Source organism: Aedes albopictus, chromosome 3 (genome assembly GCF_035046485.1).
Source record: "Aedes albopictus strain Foshan chromosome 3, AalbF5, whole genome shotgun sequence".
NCBI lineage: Eukaryota > Metazoa > Arthropoda > Insecta > Diptera > Culicidae > Aedes > Aedes albopictus.
The window spans coordinates 20,939,940-20,958,089 of NC_085138.1; the positions used below are offsets into that span (position 1 = coordinate 20,939,940).

The 18,150-nt window shown below is 37.2% G+C and overlaps 2 protein-coding genes across 2 annotated transcripts in view; one reads left to right on the forward strand and one right to left on the reverse strand.

Annotated features, from left to right (window-relative positions):
- Nucleotides 1-10,403, forward strand: part of LOC134290138 (glycerol kinase-like) — a 32,583-nt gene extending 22,180 nt beyond the window's left edge. The window contains exon 6 of the mRNA XM_062857181.1: nt 10,221-10,403. Coding sequence (XP_062713165.1) covers nt 10,221-10,403 — 183 coding nt within the window. The remainder of the gene's footprint in view (nt 1-10,220) is intronic.
- Nucleotides 10,404-10,571: 168 nt separating this feature from the next.
- Nucleotides 10,572-18,150, reverse strand: part of LOC134290139 (uncharacterized) — a 12,950-nt gene continuing 5,371 nt past the window's right edge. The window contains exon 2 of the mRNA XM_062857182.1: nt 10,572-10,736. Coding sequence (XP_062713166.1) covers nt 10,572-10,736 — 165 coding nt within the window. The remainder of the gene's footprint in view (nt 10,737-18,150) is intronic.

Sequence of the window (18,150 nt, forward strand, 5' to 3'; positions counted from 1 at the left end):
TATATTGACAACCATGGAATCATAGAGAATTGATTTTGTGCAAATGTGCCTTATTACGAGTCTCAAAATTAATTAGGCTCTTTTATGAATCATTTTTCAGTTAATGATGACTATTTTAATTTAAATTCACTGGATGTTTGCTAGTTTTTTCATGATTTAACTGATCTGAGGAAATTTTGGTTCAGGCTCGGATAGTTTTTTAATGCAGTTATAGGCCCAAACGAACGTTCGATTTCAGTTGAGCTCTTTTAAAATTTACTTGAAGATACAGGTTAAATGGCTTTTGACGTGTAGATTAAGGTAATCTTATTAAGGTTTGGATGGGAATATTAGAAAAAATCGGGTTTGTTTACATTTTGCATATAGTCCCTTTTCAAATATTACTCAAGAAATCGAATCGGATCGCGCGAGTGCGAATTTCACTCTTTTTATTCCTATTGCTGCTGCCGGGGAATGGATGTTTCTCTTCCCTCACACTGTCTTCATTTCCTTCTTTTCTTAATCGTTGTCGCGAACGCATTCACGGTCTCTATCGGACTAGAGAGAAGGAAAATTGGTGGCCTCCCTTGCTAATCTTCCTTCTGATGATGATAATGACGATTTTTATCGGAGGCCACCCCACAGGAGAGTAATTTCACACTGTTGTTCCTTGTCGCAGGAGATAATCAGCAAAGTGCCCTTTAAATTTCATAATTACACACGCACACTGCGAAATCACATGGCCCCTGCTGCTGCACACTTCACGCGACTTTGTGATCCAGATCGCACTACTGGGATTAATCACCACTGAATGACCACCGACCGTCAGACACACGAGTGGAGATCTCTTTGTGGGATGAGTTTTTGGCCACTACCTGAACTGCTCTTCACGTCACCACCGTTCGTCCGTAGTGGACCCGAAAAGTATGTCCGAATGTCCACGATGAGGATGGTTTGCCTGTCCTGCTGTGCATTCGCTTCGACGAAGCAGTTTGACAGATGATGAAAATCCCCAAATTCACCCATCAACCCCGCTTCACAGTTCGGGGGCCCACATTGCTCCCCATCATTGCCATAAGTCCAACAATGTGCCATTTGGTGTATGTGTGTGTACTGGCGTGATGCTTTAGGGTTAAACAGTAATGCCAGTTTTAAGTTTTAAAGATAGAGTACCAAGCCACTTGAGCAGTGAGCTGGTATTTTGGGCAGTTTTTCGCTATACCGTCTACCCCCGTTGGTTTGACCTCATCTAATCTGAACACTTTTTAATTTGACCCCCGCTGATCTGCACATCGTTCAAACTAAAAATTGTTCAAACGTCATTCTGCTCATGGAACGGGGTGAAACGGAACACAGAATTAAAACAAAACAGCGAAAAAGATTACCATCAGTGTGTTTTTCAATGCCCACAGGGTTACTAGAAGTTCAAATTAAAAAATGAACCCCGTTGGTTTGCATGAGGTGTCGTTCAAACCAACGGGGGTAGACGGTAACACAGTCACATCAAAACCAATTTACGTAAAATTTTGTACACAGCTTAATGATACTATACGTATGTGGGAGAGTTTCCTCCGGAATAAAACACTTATTGACAGCAGATCCTTTTCAATCAGCTTCAATGCTGCAACATATTATATTTACAGTGACCAGCACAAAAAAAGAACCACCATATAGTGGTTTCAGTTTCTAATCAAAACTACATGCAAAAATGATAAAATATATCTTTCAATGAATGCACTACATCCATTTTACATTGTTTTAGTAATCTGTGTTGAAAAATATTTGTTTTTTGAGGATTAAAGCGAACGAAGATTGTGAAAATTACTTAAAAATTAGGTATGACAGAAAAAAAGATTCACTTAATTCTGAAACTTTAAAATTTCGCCAAATTTTCACATGATTTGCTTCTTGGCTTATGCTGTTGTGATGTTTTTGACATGAGTTTTATTAATTTTAGGGCTTTAGATATTATTTTTCATGATTAATATAATAGGTAAAATTATCCCTAAACTACATAAACTATCTGTAAGCAAGAATGAATGCTATTAATCTACAATACAACAATAGTTCAACTTGCAGACAGACAGGAATGTACTTTTTTGAACCATTTTTATGAGTTTTGGTCGACTAATGCAAAGAAATGCGCATGTTGTGAAGATAACTCAAAACACTCTCACGTTTGAATATCGCAATGATCACCTCCATCTGCTTGTACTAAAGCTTACTGGAGGTATATTCTATCATATACACTTTGATAATTAAAAAAATTCAATGTATTGTAAGTGGTACACACGGGTGTTCAATCATAATGTATATACAGGGTGTTAGGTTCATGAGTGCAAACTTTTTAAAGGGTGATAGAGGACCATAAATGGTGAAAAAAATGTTCTACGCATATGGTCAAATCTCAACCGTTACGTAGTTATTGAACTCCCCATGTTTTTGACTCTTATTGCCTTAACTGGCTATAACTTTAAAATGGTCAAACTTATCGCAGTTTTTTAACGCTTATTCGAAAGATTATTGAATTTTCTATCAAATGGCATCTTTGAACCGATTTGTTTAGCTGAATAACTAAGTTTTCTAGAGCAAAATAGCTAAAAATAGTGTGTTTTCATTTGTTCATGTCCATTATCTTTAAAACATGCGTAATAAATTGAAATTCTTTCTTTGGCAAAGTTGTGGCCCCTGTTCCATTCTACAATTTGTTCTTTGACGCAAAACTTCTAACTCTTATCGTTTTCTTGCAATTTTGATTTGAATGTGCGGCACAGTGCGCAAAAAAGTGCTTTCCATGACGATTGCAAGTTTTTAATCTGAAATGCGACGTTTAAATCGTAATTGCATGAAAACGATAAGAGTTAGAAGTTTGATGTCAAAGAACGAATTGCCGAGTGAAACAGGACCCACAACTTTGCCAAATAAAGAATTTTAAATTATTACGCATTTTTCAAAGATAATTGACAAAAACAAATTAAAACACACAATTTTTAGGCTATTTGCTCTAGAAAACTTAGTTATTTAACTAAACCGATCGGTTCAAAGATACCATTTGATAGAAAATTTAATAATCTTTCGAATAAGGGTTAAAAAAGTGCGATAAGTTTGACCATTTTAAAGTTATAGCCAGTTAAGGCAATAAGAGTAAAAAACATGGGGAGTTCAATAACTACGTAACGGTTGAGATTTGACCATATGCGTAGAACAATTTTTTTCACCATTCATGGTCCTCTATCACCCTTTAAAAAGTTTGCACTCAGGAACCAAACACCCTGTATATATATATATATATATATATATATATATATATATATATATATATATATATACGTTACACCCGGACGGCGCCCACTTCCACCAACATAGGCTACCGCACCGCCCCTTACACCCAGGCGGCGCTCCTCGTCCATCAACATAAACAACCCGCACCGATCGTACAACCCAGGCGGTGCCACACATTCATCATCATAGGCATGCACCGCTTAGCAACAACCAACAGGTTGGATTTTGGCTGATCGACCGGCAGTGACACCGATCGATACGCAATCGTCAACGCAGCAGAATCGAAACGGAGACAACGTGACCGACGACGCACCAACGGACCGGATGGCAAACGCTGACGCTAGGTATACGAAGTGATAAAAAGGCTAGGGCACAGTGAAATGACTTTAGTTTTAAGTGTGAATTGTAGAATCTAGGTTTAGTGTTTTTGAATAAATGTTTTTTTTATAAGTCTCGGCGAAGTCTCGCAAAGCTGGCGCAGTCTGGAAAAAAGTGGAAGTAGTGTCGCGAAAAGTGATTCGTAGTGCATCAAACCCAACCGAGTTAAGTTCATAGTGAACAGCTGGTGCCCCGGGAAACCATCGGAGAAAGAAAACCACCGAGTTGCGAGCATCAGGAACGAAGAAGGACCCACTTGACGAACCAACCCCCAGGATTCTACAGGATACCTTAAACTCCAGGAGGATGCAGAATATCCTACTGTAAGTAGAAAACTTTTTTCTCCACTCAAGTGAATAAAAGTGAACAAAAAGTGAACAAAAGTGACCCTCGGAATAGGGTAAAATAATAAAAAAAACACACACACACAAACAGACAAAGTTTTTACATTTGTCTAAATACTAAAGTCGTCAATATTCGCCACACCTAAAGTTTTAAAAAGAGAGGATATCTTTTAAAACCTCTTAGGAAAAGCAATATTTTAACGTCTGAAATTAATTACAAAAAAAAAGTTAAATTAAAAAATGAACCCGGACGTCAAGTCAAGCGGTGAAGTCTCAGGTGAAATCACCAAGGAGCAACTAATTTACCAGGTTAAGAAATTAACCGAAAATCAAAATTCATTGATCGACACGATCAATTCTCTAAATAGTAGACGGTCGGAAACTTTCAGCATTCCTGACCAAATCAAAATTATTCCGACCTTTTCTGGAAACAGGAAAGAAACCCTCGCATGGGTTGAGGATGTCGACCAAACTCTGGAAGACCTATTAGAATACGAGGATGATTTCCCTAAGTGGAAACAAATTATCCGCGTCATAAAATCAAAAATTACCGGGGACGCCAGAGAAGTTTTGATAGCTTCCGGCAACCCAAAAGAGTGGGAGGACATTAAAGAAATATTACTGAACTCATTTGGCGACAAAAGAGATATAACTTCACACATACAAAGTCTATTTTACATCCGCCAAGGCAAATTAACACTACACGAATATTATCATAAACTAAAATCAATCGATACCGCGATTAAAACATCCGCCGCTCAGATGACGGATTACAAATCATCCATTGAGGCTGTTAACAAATTGATCAGTCTCATGACTTTAACGCGTTATATAGACGGCTTGAACGGGGAACAACTCTCCATGTACGTGAGAAGTTACAGGCCTAAAACACTAGAAGAAGCGCAAGACATTTCAATACAGCATTCCAACGCCGCTTTTAGGCAAAGAATGGATAAAGGCCCTTCAGCTGGCAAATATCCAGAAATTAAAAACAACCAGATGGAGAAAACCAAGTTCAACCCTCCATATACCAACAAACCTAGCGGCTCAGGCAAATTCAGAAATTCAAAACCAAACGCGGACGACGACGTCTCAATGCGTACCGCTAAGTCTAGAACGGAGGTAAATAACCACAACGACGACCCTGAAACAGAATGCCGTTGCACTAAGGCGAACGAACGGGAACATGACACCCGCGGGCAGCTGAATGATGCAATACTAGATTCGGACGACGACGACGTTCTCGTCGATGATGAACTAAATTTTCTGGTGGGCGCGGCAGAGGCAATAAAAAGGTAAAAGATAATAATTTTATTCCGTACGTTTCGATAAATACAACGAAAGGGGAAATGAAGTTTTTAATCGACACTGGAGCGAATAAAAACTATATCTCTCCGGAACATGTTAATATCCAAAATTGCAAAACGGAAACAGGGATTAAGGTTACAAACATCAGTGGCACCCATACAATATCTAAATCAGCTTCTTTCGACCCATTCCAAATCAATAAAAAGTTAAAGTTCTACATTTTCAAATTCCACAAGTTTTTTGATGGGCTAATTGGTTACGAGTCCCTAAGAGACTTGAACGCCAAAATTGATATCAGCAAAAATTCATTGAAAATTGGCAAGAAAACATTTCATATGCTAAAAAAATTTCCGGAGAACCATAAAATCAATCTAACAGAGCAAGGATTTCAAATGGTGAAAATCAGAACACAGCTAAACGGCGATTTTTGCATAAGTGAAGAAAAACCATATGATCGTTTTACAATGTTACCAGGCCTATATAGAAGTTCAAACAACACAGCTTTCATAGCAGTGCATAACCACGCGAATGCACCGATAGAAATTAATTCCAACGAGATTGAAATTGGAAACGATTCATACAACAGAGTTGATGCGCTTAGTCAGCGAAAACAAAATATGGAAGATGACCCGTTCGACTTGGCCGAATTACCGAACCACGTCGACCTCACAAATTATGCATTTCGAGATGAACACATGAACGAGGAAGAAAAAAGTGCCCTCAAGAAAGTGATCAAAGAACACAAGGAAGTTTTATATGTGGAAACGGACAAACTTACGTTCACACATAAAATCAAACATAACATTCGAACTGTTGACAACATTCCGATTCATTGCAAGTCATACAAATACCCTTATGTGTATGAAAGAGAAGTACAAGAACAAATTCGGAAAATGCTAGCAGATGGAATTGTAAAGGAGTCGATTTCGCCCTACACTTCACCTGTGTGGGTAGTTCCGAAGAAATCGGACGCATCAGGAAAGAAAAAATTTCGTTTAGTTATCGATTACCGAAAGCTAAATGAGAAAACAATTAACGACAAATATCCTATCCCGGAAATCACGGATATTTTAGACAAATTGGGAAAAGCCAAATATTTTTCAACCATTGATTTAGTCTCTGGGTTCCACCAGATTCAATTGGAGGAAAAAGATATGGAAAAAACGGCGTTTTCAGTAAACGGTGGCAAATATGAATTCACGCGTATGCCATTCGGTCTAAAAAATGCACCGGCTACTTTTCAAAGAGTCATGGATTGCATTCTAAGAGATTTGATTGGGGTGTGTTGCTTCGTCTACATGGACGATATTATAATTTATTCCAGCTCACTTCAGGAACACGCGTACAACTTAGCTCAGGTTCTCAAAAGACTTCGAGATGCTAGGTTGAAAATACAACTTGACAAATGTGAGTTTTTTAGAAAGGAAACTCAGTTCTTAGGACATACGGTTTCGGAAGAAGGGGTTCGACCAAACAATGACAAAATTAAAATCATTCAACAATGGCCAACACCTCGTTCGGAAAAAGAAATTCGTCAATTTTTAGGACTTTTGGGTTACTATAGGCGCTTTATAAAAGATTTCGCCAAAATAGTGAAACCATTGACAAAACTTTTAAGACAAGATTGTGATTTCGAAATTACACCTGAAACCGAAGCATGCTTTCAAAAATGCAAGCAACTTTTGACTCTCGATCCAGTGTTGATATACCCTGATTTCACCAAAGAGTTCATCTTGACAACCGACGCAAGCGATTTTGCTATCGGCGCAGTATTATCCCAAGGCCCTGTAGGCAAAGATAGGCCAATTGCTTACGCTTCGCGGACATTGAGTAAAACAGAGGAAAGGTACTCAGCGACAGAGAAAGAATTTCTTGCGATTGTTTGGGCGGTGAATCATTTCAGACCGTACCTCTACGGAAGAAAATTCAAGATGTTTACAGATCATCAACCATTGACTTTTTCCTTTACCAACGCTAATCACCGTATCATCAGGGGTAAACTGAAACTTGAAGAATTTGATTACGAATTAATTTATAAACCCGGAAAGCAAAACGTAGTTGCCGACGCTTTATCTCGAGTAAGAGAACTAGATGCTAACGCAAATTCTCAATCATCACTTGACGTTGAACCCTCCGAACATGAAGATGATGCATCAGACGACGAAAGCGATGGTATGACAGTACACTCAGCAGATACAAGCGACGACTATTTTATCCCTTGTACCGAAAAGCCGATAAATACTTTTAGAACTCAGATTATTTTCAAGATCGGGAACATTGATCTAACAGCATACGAACAAATATTTCCAAAATATCACCGGCATACAATAACTAAAAATCTTTACACCGAGGAAGAAATCGTCGAATATCTCAAACGTACTCTAAACCCAAGAGGCGTAAATTGCCTTAGAGTCCCCATATCGCTTATCCAACTGGTACAAGAAGTATACAAGAAACACTTCTCTTCTAATCGATCCTATAAAGTTTTCATTTCAGAAATCCTTCTAGATGATGTACGCGTAGACGAGGAACAGGACGAAATTGTTAGAAACACGCATAACTACGGACACAGAGGGATCAAAGAAAACAAAAATCAAATAATACAAAAACATTATTTTCCCCAACTCGAACGAAAAATCAAAATTTTCATTGACTCCTGCGATATTTGCAAAAAAGCCAAATATAACAGGAAGCCACCAAATTTGATTAGAAAAAGCACTTTTGGAAACAAACCGTTCGATCGAGTTCATATTGATATTTTCTTCTTAAAAGGTTCAAAGTGGCTTACCATAGTTGACTCGTTCTCGAAGTTTGCAAACGCAATCTTTTTGGAAAGTAGAACGATAGTCGACATCAAAAAAGCGATAACCGAACACATTAGACAATTCGGAAGACCGCAAACTATTGTGAGTGACCAAGAACCTGCTTTCAGATCGATAGACTTCATCGGTTTTCTCAACGACTTAGGAATCGAAATACATTTCGCGAGTAGTTCAAATTCAAACGGTATCGTGGAACGATTCCATTCCACACTTATCGAAATTTTTCGGACAAATAATGCAAAATTTAATGATTTACCAATCTCGGACCAAGTTAACGTAGCGGTAGACATTTACAACAACAGTTTTCACTCCGCTATTAAAAACCAACCGCGAAATGTAGTATTCAATAATTCGGGATGTACAAACGTAGAGGAAATCGCGGAAAAATCGAAAAATCTTCAATCCGCAGTAAAAGTCGAACTAAACAAAAGAAAAAGTAAATACGAGAAACAAAACGAAGATAACGAAAAACCCATAGAATTCAAAACCGGCGACACTAAGTACATAAAAATTTCACAACGTTTAACTAAAGATAAAAACCCATATAAATTAACATCAGTTAAACAAAACAACGAACTGACATTCAAAGATGTCAATGATATAAAAATCCACAAAAACCGCGTAAAAAAATAAAACAAAACGCTAAACATTAATAATAATAATAATAATAATGCCATATAAAGCAAATCATCTTTCTTACAGATTAATCATCATCAAAACAGTAATCGCCACCAACTACAAAGAAATACCAAACAGCAATGGATTGGTAGCATTTAAATTACAAACAGTAAAAGTCCAAATCGGATACGAACGGACACTGCATACGATTAATCTCACATCCTTGGAAGCCCATCTACAAAACATAGAGAATATTATCACATCATTTAGGACGATAGAACACCTAGAACAAACACTTTGGGATAAAATCAAAATTGCTAAAGATAAACTTTATAGCCTTATACCACACCGAACAAAAAGAGGTCTAGTAGACGCATTAGGCACAGCAATAAAATTCATCGCGGGTAACCCAGATAATAATGACCTTGAGATCTTGCACCGTAGCTTAGGAATACTAAAAACGCAGGGAAATAAGCTTGTAACCAACCAACTGAAACAAATCCGTATCAACGAACTTTTCGCCAACAAACTTAATAACATTTCGAATTCATTAAATATGATCAGCTCAAGGATTTCTAAACAGTATAACACGGTAGAAGATTTGAAAGCGGATTTAGAATTCATCAACCTCATTTGGAACGTTGATAAAATAATTCACATACTAGAAGATATCGAAGAACAGATCGAATTTGCAAGATTGGGCCTTATAAACAAAAACATTCTCTCTTTAGAAGAAAAGCAGTTTTTATTTGATAAACTTAGGAGGCAAAACTTGAATCTTTATTATTTGGATGAACTATTTCAGTATACCTCAGCGAGCGTTGGCATCAGCAAAACCCAAGCAACACTACTAGTGAAAACCCCAATCTTGGACCCAAGAGCGTTCGATCTCCTAGAACTCCACACCCTGAGAGTTAACAATACGCGTATCGACACGTATATCAATTTGGTCGCAAAACACGGGAATACAGTCTACTATCAACAATCTAGATGCAACATCTGCGACAACAGCAACTTGATCGAGGACGATTGCATTTACAACATACTGACACAACAAACACCCACATGCAAAATGATGAAGACAAAGCAAACAACAACAGTCAAGGAAATCACTCAAGGAGTCATTTTAATCGACCCTACCGAAACCGTAGAAATAAAGGACTCCTGCGGAAACTCCAGAATGGTAAGAGAGGCTATAATAATTGAAACCACGAATTGTACCATCAAAATTCGTAACTTAACATTCAACGGAAAACCTGACGTAACTCACCAGAAAGAGTACCTCATCCCAATATACAGCAAACCTCTCCAAAACGGAAACTTATCAGAGATTGACACCGAAGATGATAGATTACAGTTTCAAAATCTCGAGGATCTTAACGAAGTTCAACTTTCTCTGGACAACTTCAAGCGACGGCTAACCATCGGAGGAGGATCACTCCTCGCATTAACCATTCTTTGTTTCTTTACATTATTTTTCTTCTACAAGAAAGCAACATCGAGAATGGAAAATAAAGCTTTGGGAACTTTACCGGAGCTTCGCACAGTGATACAAACAAAGGACATCCACGAGGACATCTGGCCAACCGAAAGCAAACCCGAGAAGGCGAACCAGAAATTCATCCCAATTCCAAGGATCGGCATGCCGAAAACTTCAACCGAGGACGCTTGAATCTAAGGGGGGAGACGTTACACCCGGACGGCGCCCACTTCCACCAACATAGGCTACCGCACCGCCCCTTACACCCAGGCGGCGCTCCTCGTCCATCAACATAAACAACCCGCACCGATCGTACAACCCAGGCGGTGCCACACATTCATCATCATAGGCATGCACCGCTTAGCAACAACCAACAGGTTGGATTTTGGCTGATCGACCGGCAGTGACACCGATCGATACGCAATCGTCAACGCAGCAGAATCGAAACGGAGACAACGTGACCGACGACGCACCAACGGACCGGATGGCAAACGCTGACGCTAGGTATACGAAGTGATAAAAAGGCTAGGGCACAGTGAAATGACTTTAGTTTTAAGTGTGAATTGTAGAATCTAGGTTTAGTGTTTTTGAATAAATGTTTTTTTTATAAGTCTCGGCGAAGTCTCGCAAAGCTTATATATATATATATATATATATATATATATATATACAGGGTGTTAGGTTCTTGAGTGCAAACTTTTTAAAGGGTGATAGAGGACCATAAATGGAGAAAAAAATTGTTCTACGCATATGGTCAAATCTCAACCGTTACGTAGTTATTGAACTTCCCATGTTTATGACTCGTATTGCCTTACCTGGCAATAACTTGAAAATGGTCAAACTTATCGAAGTTTTTTACCCTTATTCGAAAAATTATTGAATTTTCTAACAAATGGCATCTTTGAATCGATTGGTTTAGTTAAATAACTAAGTTTTCTAGAGCAAAATAGCTAAAAATAATGTGTTTTTATTGGTTTTTGTCAATTATCTTTGAAACATGCGTAATAAATTAAAATTCTTTCTTCGGCAAAGTTGTGGCCTCTGTTACACTCTACAATTCGTTCGTAGGCACCAAACTTCTATCTCTTATCGTTTTGTTGCAATTTCGATTTTACCATCGCATTTCAGATCATAAATTTGCAACTGTCATGGAAAGCACTTTTTTGCGCATTGTGCCGCACATTTAAATCAAAATTGCAAGAAAACGATAAGAGCTAGAAGTTTGGTGTCAAAGAACGAATTGTAGAGTGTGACAGGGGCCACAACTTTGCCAAAGAAAGAATTTTAATTTATTACGCATGTTTCAAAGATAATTAACAAAAACCAATAAAAATACACTATTTTTAGCTATTTTGCTCTAGAAAACTTAGTTATTTAACTAAACCAATCGATTCAAAGATGCCATTTGTTAGAAAATTCAATAATCTTTCGAATAAGGGTAAAAAAACTTCGATAAGTTTGACCATTTTCAAGTTATTGCCAGTTAAGGCAATAAGAGTCATAAACATGGGAAGTTCAATAACTACGTAACGGTTGAGATTTGACCATATGCGTAGAACAATTTTTTCTCCATTTGTGGTCCTCTATCACCCTTTAAAAAGTTTGCACTCAGGAACCTAACACCCTGTATATATATACATATATACATATATATACATATATATATATATATATATATATATATATATATATATATATATATATACATATATGTATATATATATGTATGCAGCAAGCTTTAGTACAAGCAGATGGAGGTGATCATTGCGATATACAAACGTGAGTGTTTTGAGTTATCAAATAATATCAAAAAAACCTTAGTAATCTTCACAACATGTGCATTTCTTTGCATTTGTCGACCAAAACTCAAAAAAAATGTTCGAAAAAATAAATTCCTGTATGTCTGAAGCTGAATTATCGTTGTATTGTAGGTTAATAACATTCATTTTTGCTTACAGATAGCTTCTGTAGTTTAAGGAAAATTTTACCTATATTGACCATGAAAAATAAACTCGCCCCATATCACCCTAAAATTGATAAAACTTCTGTCAAAATGACTTTCACATGTCAAAAACAACATTTGGCGAAATTTTGAAGTTTCAGAATCAATTTTTGAGTGGATCTTTTTTCTGTCATACCCAATTTTTAAGCAATTTACCCAATCTCTTCAAAAATCATGTTATACCTCGAAAATCAAATATTTTTCAACACAGATTACTAAAACAATGTAAAATGGATGTGGTCCATTCAAAGGTATATTTTATCATTTTTGCATGTATTTTTCACTAGAAACTGTAATCACTATATGGTGGATCTTTTTTGTGCCGGTCACTGTATATAACTATAACTAATTACTATTTCAGGCCAAACATTTAAATAGGTCCTATCTGCATTTGAGAGGCTCTCTTTGTTCACTTTCTCTTTCAGTTATTACAATGTAATGATACACTTTTCAACTATTTTTGCAGAACAAATCAAAAGACGATTGTTTTGACCATCGTTATATGCAAGGAGACAATCATAATTCAAATAAACAGCTGAGATATAAACGAAAGAAAGGAAACCAAAGAGAGCCTCTCTTCTGCAGATTGGACCTTTAGACATGTTTGGCCTGATTTACAAACTTACATCCTAGTGTTTTATACATTCCAGCAGAAGAAGCTTGCCAACATGTCGCACGCTTTGTGCACTTTCTTCCACTGAATCTACTAAATATTCACTTTTAATCCTAGATATTCTATTATATCTCCATCGAAAATATAGTTTCAGTGTTGCCAGTTGTAACAGATATAAGTATTTGTTACAATTATAAGACAGAATAATTGTTCAATGTGTTATAAGTTTATCATTCGTGCGTTCTTTGCAATGTACCTATGTTTTATTTTAACTCGTGGGGAAGTGGAACCATCTCAGCAGGGCTCCTATTTTGGGCACTTTTCTGCTATAACTCAGCCAATTTCGAACCAATTGACACGCGGTGTGATACGTATAGTATCTAGCCGTGTACAAAATTTCAAGTCAATTGGTTTGGAATTGACTGTGTTACAGTGAAGAGTGCCCAAAATACCGGCCCAAGTGGCTCGCTACCCTATATACAGGTACTCTTCGATATAACGTACAAAAAAGTTTTCTCTTTGTACGTTATATCGAAGCAGAGAAAAATTTAATATTTTTTATGCTAGTGTTGATGTATTCGACGAGATATAAACCACAAATAATAATTTCGGTCAAATTCACAAAACGAATAATGAAAAACATGAGTTTTCACGAAAAACATTTTTTTGTTTTTTGTGCTTCGATATAACGTACAATAATTTTTTCCCCAAATTGCGCTAATTTTGGGTAACAAGGCTAATGCTGCAACACAGCATTGGATTGAGTGATTTCATAGTTTATCTGAGAGTTCTTCCTGGGAAAAATAAAAATTTGCAATGTTGTACGTTATATCGAAGCAAAATGTACGTTATATCGAATTCGCTATATCGAGGGTACGCTATATCGAGGGTACGTTATATCGAAGAATACCTGTATTCCCATAATTTTAATGCAAATTTATAGGGTTCTGGAAAAAAAAGAGGCCCATGAGATGCAATCCTACTTTGATTGCCAACTTTCAGGCCATTTCTGGCAGTGATCAAGTACTAGAGATGTAAACCTTTCCCTGCCACGGACTTCAAGTTGTTGATCTCAAGTATCGAACCCCGAAACGGGATGCCCGTTTAGGATTAGTTTTCCTAGACAAAAACCAAGCTATGAACACAGCAACAAATGCTGTGAACTAAAAGGCTAACTGCCAACTAAAACACAAGCCCAGGATGACTGATCGACTCAAACCAATACATGAAACCTCGTCATCCTGTGATCCGAAGATGTTATCCATCCGGATAACAGGGCACATTTATGTTCTGTCCTAAATTTGAAACAATTTCTCGAGAAATCTCTGTGAACGTCTGTCGAAAATTGAGTTGAATTCCTAATTAATTTCAACGAAGTTGTTTGACGAATCGTTCGAGGAATCGTGAGTCCATGGTTACTGCAGAAAGCCAAGTAGGCTTCTAGAAAAAAAAAGACCAAAGCATTCTATAATATCATCAGCAAAGGCGCTTGGAATTCTCAGATAATATTTCGAGTATTTCATTAGCAATGCACTAAGCATTTGCTCTTGGAAAGTACTGGAATTCCTACAATAATCAATTGGTGGTATAACTAGAAACGGCGCTATTCAAAAGCAACGTACTCATTTTTGCCCATTTCAGTTCCGACCCGCCTCGTAGATTTTTGTCCATACAAGATTTTCGAAATTTGTACAGTCCGTATAATTTGGTCAGAGTATTCCCTTTCCTCCCTATGAGTCTACGAAGTTTATAAACAGGCCCTTATTGCATACGTTCCATACATTTTCCAAGATTCATTCTTGAGTTAAACCAGTAATTCCACCAGAAATGCCAAAAAGGGATTCTTCTAGCAATTCCTTTTTTCTTAGAGGTTTTTTTGTCGTTAAAAATCATTTAACAATCACGAAACTCTAGGAAAACGACAGACATTTATCAATTTTTATTATTATAAAATATTTCATGAACAATAGGTGCTCCTCAAGAAATTCCGTCATAATCTACCCTAATAAACCAACACCATTCACGAACCGTAATGTAGACGGTTCAAAAATATCGCATACTGTTTCCCGAATAGGTGGTATAATTATCGTTTGTAAGGGTAATGAGTTCACCAGAAATTTCGAAAAAGTAGGGAAGTGGAACCATCTCGGCAGGGGTCCTATTTTGGGCACTTTTCTGCTATAACTCAGCCAATTCTGAACCAATTGATACAATTTTTGGAACGTGATGAGATACGTATAGTATCTAGCCGTGTACAAAATTTCAAGTCAATTGGTTTGGACGCAGACAGACGTTCAAGTTTGACTCAGCAGCTTGTGTAAAAAACATGGCCGCCACAAATTGCCAAGTGGCAATCAGCGAACAGATGGCGTTAGCGACGATCATATTCAATCGCTGCCTCACATGTGCGTGCGACCAATAACTGTCACCACGCCCGGATAAAAACTAACCATAGAATATATAGTGAAAACCATTCCTGCACCATACAGTGTACCAGCTACAATAAAGTGTATTGTAATGATATGGTTCGCTATACTATACATTTACATTGGATTTTTATGCAACAATATATTATACTGTTTTTCTTACGTTTGAACCATTCACTTTTCCGAAACATTATTTTTCCATGAATTTTTAATTATTTCTGGTGTTCGATTTGAATAGGTCGTATGTTTGCTGTGATTCCTATATGCAGATTCGACCTATTCAAATCAAACACCAGATTTATTCAGTTTAAGATTTTTCCCGTGCTTGGTTTTGTTGGTGTTTGTGACTTTTTTGATGCAAAGGAAAGCAAAGAGAAAAAAAGTGAATAAGTTGAAACATCAATTTAAAGTCAATAACATGTTTAAGGTGAATATATAACGAAGCCACCCCTCAAATTTTCAAGAGCACCAATCTGTAGAACCAAATGATGGATTGTGATGAAAAGTTGATCGATTGGTTACCACCAGCGGGTGACCAATCGATCAACTTTTCAGCGTGGTGAGACATTTGGTTCTTCAGATTTGTGCTCCTGAAAATTCGAGGGGTGGCTTCGTTATATATTCACCTTAAATCAGTGGTAAACCAGATGTCCTAAGAACTGCAGGTCCAAGCAGGGGTCCAAGAGATATGGCAGGCTAGGTGTGTAGAGTGCAACGAGAGAAATACGAATGTAGGCCAACCCGGAAAGATGCAGGTCAGATTACCGTAAATCAGTGGATGAATTCAACACTATTATTGCTGTATTTGCATTTAGGGGAGTTTTCTCCTCTTTTCTCATGTGAACTTGCCTTCGACCACAATCGAAACAAATGCGATTGACAAACTTTATCTCTGACGTAGAGCCATCTTTAACATATGGACTGGACTGAACACTGAAATGACTTTTAATATAGGTTCGTCTGCGGGTTCGCTTTTCAACCTAACTTATATTTGAATCGAACTTGACAGTTATCTCATTAGTTGTTATGTATTTCAAACTTTAGTCAAACTGGTGCCTCAATATTGCAATAACAGTCAAGCACGCTGTAATGATACTTATGTACCTCGTCACCCACTTCATGCAACTACATTAGTGGTCTAATAACACTTAGCGCGCTCGGCATAGTTCCATCATGCCGCTCAAAGTGTTGCCACAAATAGTGCTAAGTTTGCAAAACCCGGTTATCTGGCTGGTGGGGCATGGGAGCCTAAGTTTCAACTGTTAATGCAATCAGAGACTACTCAGACTTAGACGTGGGCGATCCTATATATGAAGGGTTATCCAAAACGCTCTGGAGAATTCCCAAAGCGCATTCTAATAAATCTAATAAGCCTAAGATGCCATTAACAGGAGGAAAATGGCAAGATAATATAACAATATATGGTTTATGTAATGTAAAACAATACAACATAACAAAAGAAAACCATTCCAAAACCATTTAATTAAATGTATAACCAGTAGTGAAATTACAATTAAAACAATTTATTTACGGTACATTTTATTGTTTGAAACCATTCATGTACCATACAATGTACGGTATATTTAAACCCACGTATCAGTATTTTGAACAATTCATTACCAATAAAATGTATGGTTTTGCAAAAAAATATATATGGAGAAAAATATTTTTTTATATTGTTACGATACTTAACAACCTGTATAATATATTGTAAAAATCTTATTTACAATTCACGGTATGGTGTTTTACATTACATCTAATTGTTTTTGTATTTTTTATTTTTACAGTGTTGTCTATTGTAAAAATATGGTTCTAAATAGTACTGTTACAATACAACGTTCGGTTTTTCTACTGTATTTTTTATTCGGGCGGTCGTCTCCCAGTCGGATGGCGGGAAAAGACCGCACGTGCTGCACGCTAATAATGTTTCCACATAATTTGTGCAGAGTAAATGACTTTTATTTAATGTCTAAAATCTTTTGCACAAATTAGCGCAGGACTCTTGTAAAATATTTTACACATTATTACTTTTATTTTACATAGATATGCTTGAATAAAACTGCATTTGGATGAACTTCATTCGCATTGGGAAATTTTTGTGAATGTGACGCAAATGTAGGAATGATTTTGACAGTGTTTGTTTTGATTTTATTTTTCGGTGGGTGGTGAGTTGGGTGGTAAGTAAGCAGCTGGAAGCACGTGGTTTCTCAAACTGTCAACTGCACGCGACTTCACTGTAGCAATCGGTTGCCTAGGTGTCGCTAGTGAAAATTTACATAGAAAATTTGAACAAATTTGTTCGAGCTAGAACGTCTGTCTGCGGTTTGGACTTGACTGAGTTATAGCGAAGAGTGCCCAAAATACCGGCCGCTGCCCAAGTGGTTCGCTACCCTACTCCTTCAGATTTTCAGATTTCACAATAAATTCCTATTGACATTAGACTAACATTTTCTTCAAGCAAATCATTTAAGAAATTCATTAGACATTTTATCAAAAGCCTATCAGAATTTCTCAAAAACTTTGGCAGGAATTCTCCCAAAGACTTCCCAAGAATTCCCTTTGAGAGCGTACCCAGATTTATTAAAAGTATTGGGAGTGTAGGAAAACATTTCTGAAGAATTGAGAGATAGGGTCTGGGACCATTTGTGCAGGAGCACCTATTTTGGGCACATGCTGCTATAACTCAGTCACTTATTCATTCAATCAGTATTCATTTTTCATTTTGCAGCATTTGGTGGGGCAATGAGAGCGCAAGTCAGTCCAAAGCCGATGATAAGGAGGGGTAATGGCTGAATAGTCTTTGCTGACCACATAAACGCCATGGGATAGGAAAAGGGTATTTTGGTGTGGGATTAGGGTGCTGGTACAGACTTGACAATATCAATGCTATTCAGATGC